Source organism: Tigriopus californicus, chromosome 5, assembly GCF_007210705.1.
Source record: "Tigriopus californicus strain San Diego chromosome 5, Tcal_SD_v2.1, whole genome shotgun sequence".
NCBI lineage: Eukaryota > Metazoa > Arthropoda > Copepoda > Harpacticoida > Harpacticidae > Tigriopus > Tigriopus californicus.
The window spans coordinates 16,105,358-16,125,346 of record NC_081444.1 but is presented as its reverse complement, the minus strand read 5'-3'; the positions used below and the strand labels follow the sequence as shown (position 1 = coordinate 16,125,346).

General features: G+C 40.4%; 2 protein-coding genes across 2 annotated transcripts in view; one reads left to right on the top strand and one right to left on the bottom strand.

Annotated features, from left to right (window-relative positions):
- LOC131880939 (probable G-protein coupled receptor No18) overlaps window positions 1–19,940 on the top strand; it is a 46,637-nt gene extending 26,697 nt beyond the window's left edge. Inside the window, exons 2-7 of the mRNA XM_059227671.1 lie at window positions 5,391–5,538; window positions 14,561–14,789; window positions 14,915–15,086; window positions 15,197–15,391; window positions 15,485–16,067; window positions 19,800–19,940. Of these exons, the coding sequence (XP_059083654.1) occupies window positions 5,391–5,538; window positions 14,561–14,789; window positions 14,915–15,086; window positions 15,197–15,391; window positions 15,485–16,067; window positions 19,800–19,930 (1,458 nt within the window). The 3' untranslated portion in view covers window positions 19,931–19,940. The remainder of the gene's footprint in view (window positions 1–5,390; window positions 5,539–14,560; window positions 14,790–14,914; window positions 15,087–15,196; window positions 15,392–15,484; window positions 16,068–19,799) is intronic.
- On the bottom strand, window positions 9,836–10,424 carry LOC131880946 (probable DNA-directed RNA polymerase subunit delta). Its single transcript, XM_059227677.1, has 2 exons — window positions 10,264–10,424; window positions 9,836–10,207 (listed from the first exon to the last, which is right to left on the bottom strand). The coding sequence occupies exons 1-2, from the start codon at window positions 10,319–10,321 to the stop codon at window positions 9,945–9,947; spliced, it is 321 nt and encodes a 106-aa protein (XP_059083660.1). The 5' UTR covers window positions 10,322–10,424; the 3' UTR covers window positions 9,836–9,944.
- Window positions 19,941–19,989: the final 49 nt, after the last annotated feature.

The following is a 19,989-nucleotide window of genomic DNA, read 5'->3' as shown; positions in this document are numbered from 1 at the left end:
CAAAGAAGACAGCGATACCAATGACTTCTCAACCACCCCGACCACTTGTGCAAACTATTCACCTTGCGTTGTCCGCTCTACAATCTGCCATTTATGGTTGGCGTTGGGGATTCATCTCATCTCGGGAAACCTCTTAAGTAGGTATCTTATCTAGCTAGGCTACTTTGAGTCAGATTAAGTAAGGTAATCCATATCACTGGGCGGCTATGATTTCGGTTTATCTCACCCACACCAGGGTAGAAAATAACGACGTCCTTTAAGGGCTGCCCAACAGTAACTATCCGAAAATGTGATTGCACTCTCTGCACTCATGGTTTAGGTGAGTCGAGAGAGCGAGGGCAGGCGTAATGATGGATGGCCTTTGGGCATTATTTGTAGTCGTTTCTCAAGGTGGAGAAGTCCCCATCGGCCTTTTCTTTCTTCCTGTTACATGGTTGTTGGTTTTCGGTCTTGGTCTTCTTGGTCCTCTACTTCCAATCGTAAAGAGGCCGACCGGCCATGTCCCACTTTTAATGGGAATGGGACTCAAATGGTAATCGTAGGTACAAACCTCAACTAATCAGGCCAGATCCCGTCTTGGAAAGAAAAAGAATAGTCTTCGGTTTGTCGTACCGTATTTGTGGTATGGCTATTGTAGTCAATCAACGAGACGCGTGGCAATGAGACTGCTCGATTATCGACCAGTACACATACCGTTACATATACGTACGGTGGTAAGCATTACATGCATGTTCGAGAGACATGCTTCAATTTTATTGGCTTGTTGTCTTCATGAATCCAGCGAGTTTTCCGCGCATCTGTGCGTGTGTATTCTTGAGCAATACGGCGAAAATCGCGGTCCAGAATCGGACTATTCATGTTTTTCCCAATATGCCTCTTCTCTGTTTAAACACGTTTAGGCAGGTATTGGTCAATAAGAGCCCTCAATCTATCGTTGTAAGGGACGAGAACACAGCCGATGTAAGATGTGGTACAGTTGCGTAAGCTTAATATAAATTATTTTAGCCTCTCCATTTAGAGGGAGTTTTTTAGTTGCAGGTCCTATATGCACGATTCGTGACTGAAGCAGTCTTTTCAATAGCTGTTCAGAAGTGTGCGTGTACGTTTGTTTGTGCCACAGTCATGCAATCTGAACCACTGGATAGGATTGAACTCGCCAAAGCCAAGGATGTCTGGTGTGGATAAAGTAGGGTACGCAAGGAATTTCCATTTCCAAAGTGTTAACACGCCTAAGGGAAGGTATGTTTCGGATGATCCTTGGGAAGGAAGGATTTCCCACTATAGTCTTTATCTTGTGGGATGGGTATTGTTGGAATGCCAAGTGTGTCAATGATTTGAGCCAGATTCCTGGAAAAGAGCGTCATACCAATCCGCGTGCAGGAGGTGAGCAATGAATATCGTTAGTCCAATACCAACTGAGACTCAACGTATTTACTTCATTTCATTCGTATCCCGAGCAAATTCAACGAAAATTTTTGTGACGTGATTTGTCCCAAGTCAAATTGGGAGTTTTGGCGTTCCAACGATAGCGGATTTTGAGTCACTCACCAACCTGAATTCGCACAATATTGATATTCAACCAAAATCATTGTTAGGCAATACTTCTGCGCCAATTCAAAATTTGCAAATTCTATGGTGGAAAGAAAAAGTCAATTTAGTTTCAGGAAACAAATAGTGACCAATCTCTTTAACACACGAATAACCGAAGTCAGCTAGATAATTGCAATGGTCATGGACCAGATCATACCATTGTATGGATGGATCACATCTTCCCCATTTCAAAGCACAAAAGAAAGCCAATCAGACCTTTTGTTTTGGCAACTGCTAATCGTGATTACCGGCCAAATTGGATCACAGATTGTAAGAAACTAGGAAGATTGATGGGTTTTTTTGTGGCTCTCGTAGTACTTCCACGTGAGGTGCGAAATTCCGGGGCACAGACAAAAGACAGTCCCTGAGCTCCTCCCTCGAACGGCTTTTCAAATCCGCATCCTACACCGAGCACTACAAATGTTAGTTTGAGTTTTCTATGCTTTTCTACCCAACGTAGGCATCATGATGCCTTTCTTTAGCCCAGGAATTCTTAGGAATACTTTTATCAAGGTCGGCCAAGGTTGAGTACAAAACCAATTCATGAAGACTATGATGATCAGTCTTTAAGCTGATTTTTTCATCGTCATAATTCTGAGCGATATCTTGGACTGTTTTGTCGATTTATTTGTCATTATGGCAACTTTTATTGGCCATTTTCAGGGCACGAACGGTCTTTTTTGCTTGCCCGACAGGCAAATCCCTATTCATGCTCAAAAGCGATTTTTTTTTTAAAGCAAAAGTCCCAAAACTTGATACTTAACGACTAAACATTGAGTTGAGCTGGGCTGGTCCACGTTTTTCGGGTTTTTTACCTCATATCCATCAAAAGAATTGCCCAAATAACCTGGGTGTGGAATGCCGTTCACGAATTGAATGCTAAACTGACATTCAACTATTCCAGATGGGGATCCAGATTCGCTCCCAATCTTGTGCGGTGAATTGATATGGCCTTTCAAAGTCTAATAGCAGGGTTTTTTTTCCTGAAAGTGGGTAAAAATTTCCCTTTGAGTGTTTCAAACAGACCCTGCAAAAAGTTCAATACTTTCATGAAGAGAAGTAGCCTTGTGACGTAACTATCAAACCAATCACCTCGTCTTGGATCATGGGACCATGTGGGGCTTATCACGGAAATACGTCATGGAACCTTGACTATTCATTATATCCATAACAATTGGGTCTGAGAAGATAAGTGTCAAATATGGGCCAATTGCATGTGAGTGTACCATGTCCTGTTTGTTACCTTAGACTGCTAATACTTCCTCATTGGAATGCTATTGTCTTTCAAATGGAAATGGACCTGGTGCTCAAGCGGACATTTGCGTTTTGGACCCACTAGTTACGTGCTCATCATTGGAGGTTGGCCCTCTATCGAGTTCGACAAATCTACGAGAAGATGCGGAAGTTGTTGTTGAACCCAAAGGGCTAAACCCTTTCTTGGTCTCTTCTCATTAGTCCTCTTCTGTGAGTTCGAAGGCCAGTTCCATCATTGACGTGACATTAGTGAGTCGTTGAGCGAGCGTCTTTCCTCTTCAATGGCGCGCCCGTCTTGTAACACAACCGTGCCTCTTCTAATTTACAACATTCAGAATACCTACGTACGTACGTACGTACGTAACGTAGAAAGTCCACGTTTTGGAACCTTTACTCATCCTTGGCTTCCTTTGGGTATGGATCTCATAAAGGCTCTTGAAACAGGTTTTGACCAACCAATCCCTGGATCTCTTGGCAATAATATACATTGGTGCGGTGTTTAGCATCTCATTTTCTTGGTCGAATTGAAAACAAGATGGGATTTGAACCTAACTCGTGAAAAATACGCTACGTGTGACAAAAATTAGACCACTCCAACCAAATATGCCAATTCCTTTCCTCAAAAATGTTTTCTTTTGTCTGCATCTTGAAGGAAACATTTTCTACATTTTTGACGCCTTTTGTTCCCTTGCGACAATCGAGCGTTGAGGAAGGAAGATAGACACTTCCAATTATACTTGAGCGGAATTTTCTTTCATGCTCACTGTACCGTGAACACGATTTTGTTTGCGACATTGAACAATTGCTTGGGCAGCCTTGTGAGCCAGACTTGTCAAAAAAGCGCTCAGATCTTATCAAAATTAGACGACGAATGAAAAAACTCTTCTGGCGATTGATGCGACCCCTAAAGAATTTAGACACTGATTCTCTCAAGAGTCTCACCAATACGCCGAGAGAACAGTTTCAAGATTTGTTGAAAATTCAAGAAGCAGTTGAGGCTATTGGGGTTGAGGTGGTATTTAATTCCAATTGTTTGAAATTGATGCCGTCTGTTCCAAAAGAAATGTCTGATTTGAGTTTCAAATGACCGGAAGTATCTACGTTTGAGTGTTTTGAGGCATAAGGAAAACATGTATTCCATCAACTATTTGAGCCAAATAGGATTCAAACAAGATAATTGAAGCAAAGTACTTGTCGACTGCAAAATTGCCGGCTATAAAAATCATCAATAAATAAATAGGCCACATAGTACAATTGGCCTTTGAAAAGGGTGCACCGTCAGACACATGAAGCGGGCCCAACCATGAAGTCCGTCAGGACTGGAGAAGAAAGCTTTTTTGAAACCTCGTTAGAAGATGTTTGAGCATTGCGTTGCCTCCTAATCAGGCCATCGGTGATTTCATGGAACTGATAGCTATCCGTTCATGGTGATTTGCACGAAAGAGTCGAGTGAGCACCCTCTGAGCGGGCATGCATCTGATTAGGAGATAACACATTGCTTGAACGTCTTCTAGTGAGGTTTTGTAGAGTTTTCCTCTCCAAGCAGGACAGCAGCCGCCATGGCCAACCTTAAAGGAGGGAAGACCATGTCAGATTGCTAAAAAACTTCTTTCATGATGACAATAAGAAACAAAGGACAAGCCCTTTTTGTTACCATAAACGCTAGTTCCCTGTACGATTTTGAAAGATTTTGCCTATAAACCACTCATGAATGTAGCTTACCAACGAAAGCGAGCCCGAAGAAAACACAACGAGCCCAATACCTGTTCCATTCTTTGATTAGCTCAACTACCTGCACATCCTGTCCAGCTTGTCCAGCTTGTCTTTTTGGATCTGATTCGCACGGTCGAAAAAACAAATGCCAACTTCTCTGAAAGCCTAGCCCAAAATATGCACCCTCCAGTCCAGCACCATCTCTGGTTTGAGTCCCACGTCTCTAAAATCAATCACGTCGTCTGCAGATTTAGCTGCCACCTGACTACATCCATCCTTACAATTTCCTAACTGGATACATCAGTCTTGAGCGTAAGAAAATCTGAGAAAGCCCCTCCTCCTACTTTGCTTATTGTTAGTGGCAGTGCGCCTCTCATACTGTATAAAAAGCCAGTCTAAATATAACCGTCAACTTGCAATAACTCAATGGACATGACAAGTGACTTGGGTTTTTCCAGCTTTCAAAGCCTTAATGCGTTCTGTATTTGCGAATAGAGAAACTCATTTATTGAGCAAGGGCATCTTTTGCCCTCAAAATGCACCGTTTTTTTATGCCTAGTGTTCCATTTTTCAAACGGGGAATGCGTCTTAAGTCAACCATTTCCAGTGACGAGGACATCATGAAGTTGGGGTGTTGAAGACGGTGGATAATTTAGGTAGTAGATGCCTGAGTGAATATATCTTGTTCCTTTGCATCCTGTTACAATCCACGTACATCCCGCATCTGTTGCCAATCAGCAACGAATATTTAGGCCTCATGGGTATGCAAGAAAGTGTGAGTGATGCAGTTGAATGTCACTCCTGATCTCAGTTGATGTTTTTTTCTCTTGCAGATTGGGAACTTTTTGATCATTTTGTCCGTGTTGTACACACCAAAGTTGAGAACTGTGACCAACTGCTTCATCCTTTCCTTGGGAGTGGCAGATTTTCTCGTGGGCGTGACGGTACTACCCCCGGCAATTCTCATCACCCATTATGATGGTAAAATGTTAAATAATAATTACTACGAGACAAGTAGAACATAATAGACTGAATATGTGGGGATAAATCGAGAACTTTTTATTTGAAACGTTTTCGTAGACGATGGCAAGTAACTCTCAAAAACAGAACCTAAGTCTATTGCCTAGTTTTTTATCTAAATTTTTAGGTTAATATAACTCGGCATTACAATGCAACTCAATTCACGATACCTTCGCATAGCTTATCTAAAGACCAAACGTCTGTAATACTGTACTTTTTTTCATCTTTTTGACGAAGTAAAGTCAACAATTTCATTCACATGGGACTTCATTGAATATAACATTTGTTGCTCTTTTGAATACAGAACAAACAACACAGTCTTTCACTTGATTAGCAATTGTAAACTTAATTGAATTCCCTAAAGTCATTATTTACACTTGTTAAAGCATATCCCCTCCTCTTCTGAAGGATAAGGTGTTAAAATGCATAGAACTTTCGTATTTTGTAAAGATTTACTGACTGAAGACTTTCGACAGGAGTACACTCCTCTTTATCACGCGGCCATGATCTTTTTAGCTTTGATTGATACAGTTTTAGATATGAAGCACTGCAAGCAACTGGGAAGAAAATGTTGAATTGAAAGATGATTACTAGAGATGGGGAAAAGATGCAATCGCATATTTTACATATTTTATGCAATAATTCGCTAAACTGCACATTTTATGCATATTTTCCCAATTAGCTATTTTCTTTGCATATTTTGATACTTTTGGTGAAAATCAAGGATGCAAGAACAACAAAACCACTCTATGAAAATTTTTTTCCATTTAAATAAAAGTTTTTGCGGATGTGAACATGTAAAAATGTGGCATTTACAACTTTCTTCCATCTTTTTCCAAGTGAAACTTTTGATGTTAGCCTCATGCACAGAATCAATCTGATACAAACTATCTATCACACTGCTTATTGAAATTATGGAATGGATGTGGTAATGGCTTACTTTGTGGGCTGGGCGAGGGTAACCCACCAACTCTAGTATGCCAAGCAAAAAAATAGTTGCATCTTTTTGGTCTTCTCCAGGTTTCTAGGGGTTTCTAATTAGTGGCAGCGATTTCTACCCTTGGAATGCCAACATCTTCAAAATACTCTAAACTTCATATTCACATATTCCAAGGTGCTTTGATTCAAAATTATTGCCTTCATAACTCAGATCATGCTAAAAAAGCAAAAGCACCTTCCCAAACTAGCCCCAGCTGCTTAAGATTGTTCAAACTTGGGCTCTCTAATAGAAGAGTGCGAGCGTAAAAACAACCTCTGACGGGCATAACCTTTAAGATTCATGAAGCCGTCGACAAAAAGTCGTCGGCAGGATAAGAGCAAGCATTATCACCCTAAAACTGGTACAGGTTCATTTGCTACAAACAATAGCTCCTTAGATCTTGAAGGCTGCCTCCATCAGAGGTCGCTTTTCGTGCTCACACTCTTCTACTAGACAGCTCTAGCTCAAGCTACAAATGACAATCTTTTTAACGCTTATTGCGCCTCTCTTTTTGAAGAGAACTACTATTTATTTTAGCTGCAGATGTTACTAGGATCTGAGAGGAAACATTAAACAATTGAACCTCAAAAGTCTGCAAAAGAACATGCATATTTTCCCCATTTCGATCCATATTTCAAGAAATCATGCATATTTTATGTGCATATTTTGGGGAAATCCTTGCATATTTCCCCCATCTCTAGTGATTACACTAGATGCTAAATGAAATAAGTCTTGTCATCAGTTGTATTTGTTTCATCAAGGGGCAAGAGCTTTACGGTCACAGTGAAGTTACGCCTCATTTTTCATTCAAGTGACCTATTGGGATTTAGCGTTTAGTCCATCACTTCGAATTTTGACTTGAAAAAGAATCAGTCTTGCTGCAAGGTTGAATTCATGTCAAAACTAGAGATGTAATGAGCCAAGAATTTTAGGGCTGGGCTGAGCTAAGAGGAAGGTGGCTCATTTCGAGCTGAGCTGGGTTGACAGTTTCCAGCTCACGAGCTGGGCTGGGCCAAAAAAAAACAGGTTTCGAGCTGAGCTAGGTTGATTGGGTTGATATTTCGAGTCAAGTCTGAGTTGGGCCAAATCCGAGCTAGCCCATGTCCGAGTTGGCTCATGATCGAGTTGATCCGACCCATGTCTGGGCTGAGCTATGCCTGAGCTAGAAAAATCAATAGACCTATTGGCCAATCTAGTTTCTAGTTCTCGTGTCAGGTAGCGCCACGAAATTGTCTTAATCCAAACTAGGTGTTTAAAAAGTGCAATCAAAGACAGAACATAGAGTTCGTTTTAGACGATGGTACCATTCAACGAGAAAAAAAAACAGTCTCACCTCAGACTTCCATTTATAGACGACAAGATAACCTCTCGAGTAAATTCATGCCAATAATATGTATGTACTATTGACATAATTGAGACTTTTTGCTTCCCTCTCTTGAGAGCTTCAATAATTTGAATTTGATATGCTTTCACAACTCGTTCAACGTTTCAGCACCGAGTTCGCGTAAAGTTTTTGAAAAAAAGGAGGTACATGGCATGTTTTTGCCGTACAGACTTTTTAATCATCCTCCAAAATAAATCTTTATGCGCAGACAAGACATTTCGATTCAAACCAGTCTTTGCTTGTTTTTAATGTTCTTGATAAATGTATCTCTTCGAATTCTTTTGTTCAATGTTTAATGGTCTTTTATGAAATCGTGACGCCAAAGTTTTGACAGTAGTTTCAATTTCCGACAAAAATGATAGCAAACAATTTTCTTCGTTTGATCTCCTAACTTAAGATTGTTGCAACTAATAGTGGAACTTATAAAAACACCAAAATATATTATCATTTATTTAGACTCTCAGCTTTTAACATATTCATTTCCACCAGGCGTTTCAGTCAAGATTTATTCCTTTTGAAAGTGACAACCAAGAACGGAACGTTGTCCACCCTCACCCGGTAGTAGAACTGAAAATGATTCAGACCTACGTTCAGAGATGTCAGTCAAACCTTTTTCGTGAACGTATGGGCTTCAACTTTTACTTTACTCTTTTACTTTACCTGACAAACACAATTGATGATGCATGATAAACTCGAACGAAAGCCCATTGAATAACCCACCCCACGTGGGTTCGACCCTTACCTTGGACCAAAAAGTTCAAGAATTAAGTGTTCAGTATTTACTAATAACATTTCGAAATATTCAAATTAACCCAAGCTACACTCACTTTGAAGTGTTTGCAAGTCATTTAAAAAACGATTTGTGACCTTTCTTTTATCAAGGTTTTATTGCGGTTTCACCAAACTCTCTTACTACATAAGGAAAGATGGCGTACCAGGAAAAATCATTGAACAAGTAGCTGAGGAGCAACCAAATTGTTGATTGCAACAGGCCATTCATTGTCATGCATAATATTTCCTCGGCTTGTCTTTCAGTTCAAGACAAAAGTTGTCAAATTGATGTGGGCCACAGTTGAGCTCCTTCGAGTTCGGTCAGGGCTGAGGCATGGCCTCGTCGATTTCGAGCTGAGTTGTATCATACTCCAACAATGATTACCTATGTTGCGCCTTTGTTGATTGGCAAGTAATAAATTATATTGTTTCAATCCCAGATGATTTGCTACATCTTTTTTCACAAAGGCGCATTATCTAGACAGTTTTATTTTTTCGAAGTTTCCAAAATTATCCAAGAAAGAACGAAGAATATTTCTTAATATTTTTACGCTCCTAGTTACTAGTCAAGGAATGTTGGTTGTTGCTGGGCTCGCAATTTCGAGTGAGTCAAACCCAAGGTTGTTATATTTACCCCACCGCATTACTAAACCACCGTGACAAGGGTAGTCAGGGCCATTGTCAAGGTACTGGTCTCTGTAATTAAATTGGGAGCTACTTGATGAGAAGGGAGGGGAAAAATGTGTAATAAGAGTATATGCCACTTAAGCCCTTTTTTACACGTTTGCATCTTTCCCGTTTATTTGCCTCTTTTTGAACCCTATTTTTGTAACAAAGTAATGGTGCAGATCTCATGCTGAAGCTCATTAAAAAATAATTTAGGCTAACAATTTTTTGACCAAAATTAATACTTTGTATGGTAAAAAACAATGTCTGTTATTTGTTGTTCCTTCCAGATATTTTTGTTACATTTTCGAAACTATTTGCAATATTTTGCTCTTTATTTCTTTTCATTTTGTTTTGCCTACACCTATTTATAAGACTAGAATTCATGTAAAATTCCTTGATTACCTTCCCTGTAGCGGTTAAAAAAACTCGAAAAACCAAAAAGAAAAAAATTATCATTGCCAAGAATTCATTGTAATTCAAGAACTCAGATGATGTCATTCATTTATTCCAAGAACCACAAGGCTAATGGAAAGCTTTTGACCTCAATTATCAGTCAACTTCACTTCATCCTCGAAGCTCTTGGTTGTCAGCTTCCTCGAAATTGTCAACACGGTCTTCATCAAGAGCTTCGAGTGGTTCCAACTCTTCGGCACGATCTTCATCAAAATCTTTTAATTCTTCAAGTTCTTCAGCACGGTCTTCATCAAGAGCTTCGAATGGTTCCAACTCTTCGGCACGATCTTCATCAAAATCTTTTACTTCTTCAAATTCTTCAGTACGGTCTTCATTGAGATTTTGGGATGCAAGCCCGTCGAGCCCAATTGGATCTGAAAAGTAGTATGCTTTCAACAAAGTTTTAAGTAAAGGTACAAAGAAAAATTACCTTGGGAGCTGAGGGCAATGGTTGCGAAAACGCAAATGACAATAAACAAGCTCTTCATGTTTCTTCAGAATACTTTAGACCGAATGATGAAAACTAATTGTCTGCGACCTTTTATACATATATTCTAAGTTAGCACAGCTGTACCACGTGTCAGTTTTCCTACATTCAAATGATTCTTCCCTCAAGGTGCCGCGTTGCCCAAAGCGTTTTTGTTCCTTATTAGGTATGGCGTTCACCTGTGCAACTGATCAGAAAAAGGCGTTCTCCAATTAGTGTAATTTAGTAAAGGTCTGAAAAGGGAGGCTGTGCTCCGAAAAACAATGAAAAACCGACCAGACCCCTGAATTAATTGATTTGGAAACAAGATTGGAATACTTTGAACGTTATAAACTTCATGTCACTAGTTTCAGTCATCTAACCCATGAATTGCCTTCTGATATTGATTAAATATTGGTCAGGTATTTAGGGCAATCAAAATAGCCCTTTTAATCCCGAAAATGGAGGACAGTACGACAAGTTACCTCTTATCCATTATGGGTTTCCAGTAACGAATAAGTCATTAGAAATACTAATGACAAATTGAAGCGGGAAAAATTGTTGCTCTCACCTAGAGCAGAATTCCTCAATTACGTTACATAAAAATGCAGAAGTCTAACCGTTCAGATGTGCTTAAGGGCTGAACAGAGGCCTATTTCAAAAGCTCTTAATCCGCATGAAAAGACGATTTTGAGCACCTTAATTGATGAGCTGTGGTGCTACGTTCTTTGATGATGATTCTTGGAGACAAACTCACGGCCATGTACATACAAGTTATCCAACGAAGAATGGACAACTTTTTTTTTACTCGTTTTTTATATTTATATAAATTTTATAATTTTAAGGATTATATTTTTTTCGCATAGAACATATTTTTCAAATTCTTCATGTGAGGTAAAGGAAATATAAGGCAAAATTTAGTGGGCCACAGTGGTTCTAGGTATTGTATGGAGGGAAAATTTAAACAAGCATCACAACCATCTGGGACTTTGACGCAGAAAAAGGAGATTTTTTGGGAGGTCACCCAAACTGTTGAGGCCTAATTGTTCCTTGTTAAGGGATTGAGCTACGGAGAAAGGTCATTTGTTATTGAAGGGAATTGTTCAAATTACAATGAATTTGGATAATAGCCACTTTTTACTCATGAACATATACAAAGTTGACCTTCATGCTTTAAAAAGACTTATTTGTGTTCTTCTAAAGTTTCCAATTTTTGAAAATGTTTAATGCAAACTCGGAGGAAACTTTTTGTCTTATGTCATGACTTGAACTTTGGCTTTTCCTGCCTCCACTGTCTTGAAAATTAGGCCAGTGATCTCCCACAAAAGGGTGATAGGTCATCAGACAACTGTTGTTTAAGGGACTCAATGAGAAGCAAATTTGAAGGTTTAGGTAATTCCATTATCTCATTAACGCCAACGGCTGAAATTGTGCCATTGCCGTTTGGGCGGTCTTAGACGGCTGGGACTGGTTTGGACCAACACTCTTTTTACTTTTTTAAGCACGGCCATAATAAAAGCATCGGAGCTGAAGTGCACATTTCATCTTAAAAATTATCAATTACTTGAGTTTTGTCATTCCAGATAGTACGAGCCAGAGATGATCAAGTCAGTTGATTTAACAGCTTTAAACCTGACATGAAGAGATTTGACTGGCAAGGAACTAATTTATACTTTTTGAATGAAATGTGTTTTTAAGTGACTCTATTTTGATTCAAAACTGTAACATTCATGATTTAGGCCTTGGAAGTGCTAAAACGCACGTAACGGCTCCAACTAGCCCAAGCCGCCTTTCATTGCCCAAACGGCATATGACAAGCTTTTTGCCACAGGCTGTAAGAAGATAATGGAACTACCTTAACCAAAGTCATTCCTTTTTTTTTAGCACCGCGATCCAATTGAGTTTTCAATAACCGAATGAGTTGTGCTACAAAACTAAAAAGTTATTTTTGGTGTTGTTCTGTCACGGTACTAATCTCTTGTCTCAAGTTCAGAAATACTGAAATAAGTGACAAATTCATTCAGTGCCCGGTGCAGATCTAAGTTCTCCCGTAGCAAAATGCCCAAATTCAAGGTGTCGCACAAGTAGTTTCTACGTGTGGGAGTGCGTACCTAATCAAGGCAGAGGGCTCGAATGCTGTCTACTGGCAAGGACAAAAGGCTTCGAACAAAAGTTGTATTTTAATTGAAAGTCTTACTTGCAATATCGTGCTCGGGGATGACTTGATCAAAAGTTCATACTTTAAACGCTAGAGCAAATCAGCATCCAATCCAAGCGTGTTTCCTGCGCTAAATAGGAAATTAGGAAGGCGAGTCAATCAAGGCCAAGAAAACCGCAATTTTGAAAAGATCATGTTTCATGCACTCAAGAATATGCCATCCAAACATGCCAGTCCCTTTTGCTAGAGTTTCATATGTTGCAAATGAATGAGCAATATATTTTTGCAAATAAAAGCAAAACTAACAAATCAAACGTTTTCCGCTTCTTTTCCTTCCACTAGAAATGCAAGGCAATTTTTTGGATCTTTTTGAGGGCCCTTAACATTGATCCTATTCATCTCAAAAAACACAGAGTCCCTGTCTTTATTGGGATCCGTAGTGACAAAGATGCAAAGACGAACATCCAAGAGGGGGCGCTTATGTTATCCATACTCGTAACTTCATGACCTGAATACACGTTCAGCCTCAATTACGGACAAATAGTCCACGCCAGCAAAAAACATGCGTTAAAATTGACAAAATTTCAGAATTGTTTGCACAGTCAGTCTCACAAGTGCGTTAAGAATAAAAGAATAGAGCTTCACAAGTGCAAGAAGCAGCCTATATGTACTCGTACACCTGACCGCTTGTTGATTTCTCACCGTAATAAACATGCCAATGAGCTTGTCTGGCCAATTAGCTAGTTGTAAAACAAAGAACGTAAGTGGACAGTCACTTTCCAAGACGAGAAGCCTTTCATCTTGTGAGGAAAATACTCTGCCCAAAAAAATAATTGACTGCTTCGTACTATATTTGGGGTCAAAATGGGCCCGATTTTGGCATTTTGTCATTGATTAAAGCGTATGTAGAAACTCCCTGCCACAGTTCATCCTCAATCAGACTCTATAAAACCGATTATTATGATTTTGAGACTAACAGCCGTATGAAATAAATGGATATTTTCCGACCTTTCTCAAGGAAACTTTTAGACGCTAACCCTGCCCACAGACGGAGAACCAAACTGATACGGACCAGAACACTGCCTATCGGAAAAAGTATAAGGACGATGTGATGGCTGGCTTCGCTGGCCGGGCGAGGCTCATCCCTCCGACCTTAGCACCCAAATACAGTTTTGTCATTAAAACAAGAGTTTTAAGGATATGAAGAAAGTCTTCTAAGAATGCCACTGGTATCCTCAGCTCTTCTCCGTACATAAATTATCAGTACATTATGATCTAATATGATGGGAGGATTGATGAACTGGGAGCCGCTAGGGGACACACTCACTCCGATCTATCGGGGCCCATACATGACGCCCTTGGTGTCCTTTCTTATCCTTTTTTCATTCCTTCGTCCATTTTCTGAGCCCTGAACTTCACAAAAAGCAACCAAAACCACAAGATCATTGTTATTCTACTAGAGATTTTTTTTTACAATTTACCCTCTCAAGTCAAAAAGGAATCCCCACAATCCGGCCACCGGGAAACTATTGGTCAAACTGAGAATTGTAGATCATTTCAATCTCAAATCAAATGAGACAGACTACACAACGGCATGCATGTACGCCAGCAAGCAAGCAAGCAAGCCCAATCAACCAAGTTCTCTTGTTGTCGCCTTTTTCTCCGACCTAACTTACTCTGTCGACTCCCGTGCCAAACTTGAAACGCACTTAGTTTATCCAAGAAAGCATATATTGATTTTGTAGAGATAAAGGCTTCAATACAGGTCTAATACTAAAACAACTGAAAGTCTTTGTCATTTTATAGCAATCCGTTGATCGCGTAGAAAGAAATTTGATCTTAATTGCTTTCAATTTCGTCCCAAATTTTGCTTATTCAGATCAGACACCTTGCAAGATAGATGGCGATAGCTTCTGAAATTAATATCGTCAGCTTGAAAATTCGTCTTCCGACCAATTGACTTTGGAAATTTCAACAATGAATAGGTTCTGATAGGAAGACGAATTCGTCCTCGATGACCCTCAACCAATCCGAATACAAAGAACTTGTGTCGTATAGTGACTCGTATCATCCGGTTCCCATTTCATTCTTTTATGCTTTCAGGCGTATGGGTCCTGGGCTGGATCCTCTGCGACGTGTGGATCTCGCTTGATATCCTTCTGTGCACGGCCTCTATCTTATCCTTGTGCGCCATCTCCATTGATCGCTTCCTCGCTATCTCTCGGCCCATTTCCTATTCCAAAATGAGACGTTCCAAAACCCTGGCGGTAAAGATCATCTCCGGCGTTTGGCTTCTCTCACTCCTCATTACATGTCCGCCAATTCTCGGATGGTAATTGCAACTTATCCACTGCTTATCTTGTTCCTCTGCCTCTCTCCATTTTGAGTGCCAGAGCTTCACTGTGTGGACGGGATAGAGGCCTAATTAGAACGTGCCTTTCGTGTCTCTCTTTGCAGGTCAGATTCTGGCCGACACGGCCTGGATGAAACCGAATGTCGGTACAATGAGAACGCGGGCTATGTGATCTACTCCTCCATTGGATCATTCTACGCACCCATGCTGGTCATTCTGTACACGTACGCTCGAATTGTCCACGTGGTCCGCACCAGGAATCAAGAGTTTAAAGAGGTAAAAAAGTGGTCTGGAAAGAGGGACTTGATTTGATGTAAAGCCAACAAACTGGCCTATGGACGAGCATGTAGTACGCTTCATGAAACCCATTACTTCATTTGTTCAAGTCTATGTACGGTGACGCTTTGCCAATGAGATGCAAATCCGAGGTATCGAGCTCACAGATGGTGGACTTTGAAAGTACCCGCGACATCCAGCCGTCGTCGCCTCGAGTCAGCGCTAAAAATCAGTGCTTCGAAATGAGCAAAACCAAGAGTGGTGCCAACGTCAAGCCTTGTCATATCCCCTCTCAACCCATCAAAGTAAGTCCGAGAGACCTTTTAGGACAGACCAATAGCCTTGTGCGGGCTGACCACCACAAGGAAAGAAACACGAATTTGCTTTTGAACTTTTAGAGGCCATTTCGAAGGTCGGTTTTGACGGACAAAGATAACTTGGTCGAGGACCCGGGTCTTTTTAGCACCTCTTCCCCAGCGTCTCTGGGGGTAAATTGGTACTTTGTGGATCTTTCTCCGCAAGTGAGTTGTCATCCTCATCCAGCCGTTCTCCCTTGTCCCACATGTGGCGGTCCAGCCTCGACCAATGGATCCATTATTCATTTGTCATTCGTCGAAGAGGCCGCTAAGAGTAACACAACTGCTCAAGGTGGTCAGAACTGGTCAAGGATCAAACGGTCCTCTCCCGAGACAACCAATGGGCTCACCATCGACCCCATGGGTAATAGTCTTAATGGAAGTCCTCATCTGGCTCACTCCAAGATCCGCCATAAGGCCTCGAACGTCTCTCAAAATGGCCTCATGACAGCGTCTTCGCATCGTCACATTCACATCCGTGAGGCCCGCACGGCCAAGCGCTTAGCCATTGTGGTGGGCTTCTTCATCATGTGCTGGCTACCCTTCTTTGTCCTCTATGTCATGGCGCCTTTCTTGAGCACCGAAACTTTCCCTGCAACCGCATACGAGTTATGCACATGGTTGGGTAAGCATTAGGGAATGTGTCAAACATTCTGTTTGCTCCACTTCAAATTCATTTCCTTGTGTGTGATGAGCATGGCTCGGAAAAAAAAATCTTTCTGCGGGCAAAATAATCACTAAAATCTCATTTCAAAAGCACGAAATGGTATTTTTTCCTCAGTCAAAAAAGTATTTTTTGTAGATATATAAGCCCATTTAAAAGCACAATAAGACACGTAAGAAGACAACATCCAAATTGGATAGAAATTTCTAGGATATAATACCAAGCTATCCCAGTTTTTGAACACTTTTCGCCAACTGTACCGGTATACTAATAGAGGGAGGCTTTGGTGCCTGTTTGCTGTCAAGGTGAGATAAAAAAAAAGTTACGCAAATATTTTTAGGAAATCTTCTTTTGGATATGCTAGAGGTATATGGCAAAGGTTTTAAAGACTAAATTAAATTTTGACACCATCAATGAGCTATTTCTAAAATGAAGTATCACTTTCAAGTAGAGTTGCTCAAATATTTGTAGTTTTAAAATTCCGTATTTTTGGACACTTTTGGACAGGAATGGACAAAAATATTCATCAAGAAAAATGCCCACCCTGCTGGGGATTACAAAGGAAGTCCACAAAAACGCGTACTCTAGTTCTTCCGAAGCTAGTGATGGGGTCTTGGGGTATCCAGTCTCAAGGCCCAGAGGCCTTGCTTAGTATTGCCAAACTGTTGATAAGCCTGGTTGCGAAAGTATGTCATTCGCTATGTGAGGAGGTTTTAACATGCATTTTTTTCCATTTAGAAGGTCCCCCCCAAAAATGTTTGCTTGATGCAAACCTCAAATATAAATTTAGAAAACAAGAATCTCCCAGCGCTGGTTATGAGGTATGTGTGTGTGTGTGTGTGTGCTTTTGCCAATGGTTGCTCTCTCCCCTGACCCAACCCTCAATTCAGGATCAATCAACTGGCAAATAAGAAAAAGGCCCAAGAAGGTGGCTGGTGCGAATTTGGTGGATTCCTTGGATAGATACATCATCAAAGGAGAAGGCATGCTTTTCTTGACATCAAAGTGTGTAGCTACTCTTTTTCTTGGCCAGGAGGACCAATTCTTGGGCCAGTTTCTATTTTCTGGCACAGCTGCTAACATACGCACGAGGTCCCATGAACCCGGATATAAGGTTCTTTGATAAGAACAAAGACCTGATAGCGGGTGGCCATGTCCCTGAATGGTTTTGACAAGAATGAGATGAATATGAAAGCATCAATTGAGCACATTGGTAATCATATCCACTTCGGTGGGTGTGTCAAAACAATGACTAACCTAGAGGGTTACACGGTATGTAGAATGAATGCTATTGAAACGGGTCGTAATGGAATACACTTTCATAGCTACCGCCGAAGCTTCAACATTCTTTACCCATTGCTTCAATTTCAATTTGACACTCTTTTTCATGGATATACCATGAGAAAATACCAACTCAGCAAATGGTTGAGTTGTGGCAAAATGCAGACGACAGCCAATTGGTGATCACCGGCTCCAAAAGTGGTTGATTGGCGGAGATACCTACAGGTTTCCGTGCTCGAATGCGATCTATGTTGGTTGGGCGAATGTGTTACCAAAAGTTCGCGCGGCAAAAGATTATACTAAGAGCGAGCTAAACTTACTTCGTCGATGGACGATGTCAGAGCAAGGTGGATTTGATGGGGACAACCTTTGATTAGGATGCTTTGAGATTGGTTAGATTTTTTTTTCATCTCGAGCTTAAGAGCTTTTCTGTACTTCTGTACAGAGCTGGACTCTAACACTTCAGAAAATAATCAAGAGCTCGGCAACCTTACTCGAAACATAATATTGAGTATTTTCCACTCGTCGGAAGGCGATTTCTCTGTGTTCGTCAGCTCCGATAAAAGTGTTTCATACATATCCATGTGATTGTTAATTGTTGGTTGGTGCCTCTAGGCAAATCTTTCAACATCTTATATATCATTAGCGTTCATAATATCACATTGGGCATTCAGTTTGATCGTGAAGCATGTATTCAGCATTATAACAGGAAGGTGCCCATTTTAATTTGGGCCGTCTGACAGGGCTTCAATTCCCCATTGTAACATTCTTGGTAATGATGGTGGGTTTGTACCTGAGTCCAATCAACTTAGTTTAGGGGCATTCCAGGTCGTTCATAATCTTTCAGGATCAATGTGAACCAAAATATCTCGTTATTCATGAAATTCACGTGTGGCGTCAGCTCTTAAGGTCTTCTAAATAACTCAATGTTTTTGAAAAAAGACATGACAAGGGAATAACCACACTCCATGCCATAACTTTTAATTACAGCACTCAGTTAGTCTCGTCATTTTAAGATTCATGTTCAGGAAGCTCTACTTACGTGGCATGTTTAAAGACCATCATGCTCTAAGAAATGTCAACTAGCCATTACATCAACAACCAATGGTTTCTACTTTTTGAGGAAACCTCATCTATCTATATTCTCTCTACTACATACGACACATTTGGTAAATCAAATGATCAATTACTAAGAGCACCAAGATTTATTGAGAGGACGAGGACGGATTTGCTTTAAAATTCGAGGGATATCTTAATGTTTTTGGGTTGCCAGGGTCCGAGGGATGAGCCTGAACCAACCAGCGCTACCAGTGGTCACATTATCGGTGCTAAATGATTCCGATGGACAATGTCACAGTCCCTCAAAGAGATTGATTCTCTGTCTGTGGATGTAAATGGAAACAAAACAAAACACCTAGTTGTATGTGGGCAAGAATTTTCTTGAACATATATATAACACATGCTTAGCTACTTGTGTTTGAAAGAAGTACGAAGGTCGGAAAAATGACCTACGCATGTCTCGAGTAAATTTTAACTGCCTAGACATGTTACTTAAAACTTATCCAAGATATAAAATTTACAACCATATATCCTCTACTTCAACAGTTACATTAGCGGATCATAAAGTTCAAATATCTTAACGATGCATCCAACTGTTTGATTTTTTATTGGCCACCATTAGCAGTAATTATTTCCTACGAGCTAAATACGATTTTATTTACCGATAGTAGAATTATGTCAAACATGATCATGGTCAATTCAACTTGCATTTGGCAATTATGCAAACACGATTTTGAAATATGTATCTAAATATATTTCAAGGTAAACTGCATTTTTTTTAAGCTTTTCCATGTTTCAGAAAAATGAACTACTTTAAGAAATAAGTTGCACCCATTTGCTTTTGAAGGGAATGAAAATCGTTCACAGAAGTCCTGACATTGGAGCAAACTCTTAGTCAGTGTCGTGGGTACCACCATGTCGAGTATGTTACAACACATTTTTCGACTTGCCACAAAATCGAGACTTTGACTAGCATGGAGAGGAGCTTTATAAGTTGCTGTATTTCTATCATGACCTTTTTTGTTATTCTTACATACTTTCAGAAATCAACCTGATGGGTTGTTTTGCACTTATTTGCGTACATTGGGCACATTTAAGCAAAAACATGGTAGCGCATGGCCATGTTGAGTTTAGAGCCCTGAAATATAGGACATTTTTTGGAACAGCAGCTGATGAGAAATGGCTGCGTCATTTTTACCCAAGGAACGGGAAACTGTTCCCGTCGGTTCCGTCTAATGAGGAACGACTAAAGCTCTGTGAATAACGTACAAACTCCATTTTCCGTTCGATATGCACCGATGTCGTGGTTTGAGGTCTCTATTGTTAGTTCTAGCTTTTGTGTTCCCTTTTCAGGTTGGGGAAATTCTGCTCTTAATCCGTTCTTATACGCCGCCTATAATCCCACGTTCCGCTCGGCCTTCTACAACCTGACGTTTGGCAAGGTTAAATCCTTGTGGCAAACCATTTCCAAAGGAGGGACTTGAGACGCTCAAAGATGGTTGGATTCCCCAATGAGCAACCAAAGAGAAAGAGAAAGCGGAAT

Excerpts from the sequence above, each read along its gene's own strand:
- LOC131880946 (XM_059227677.1), bottom strand. The coding sequence starts at position 10,321 with ATGAAGAGCTTGTTTATTGTCATTTGCGTTTTCGCAACCATTGCCCTC. Across the intron at positions 10,208-10,263 it reads CATTGCCCTCAGCTCCCAAG|ATCCAATTGGGCTCGACGGG; the intron begins GTAATTTTTCTT and ends ACTACTTTTCAG.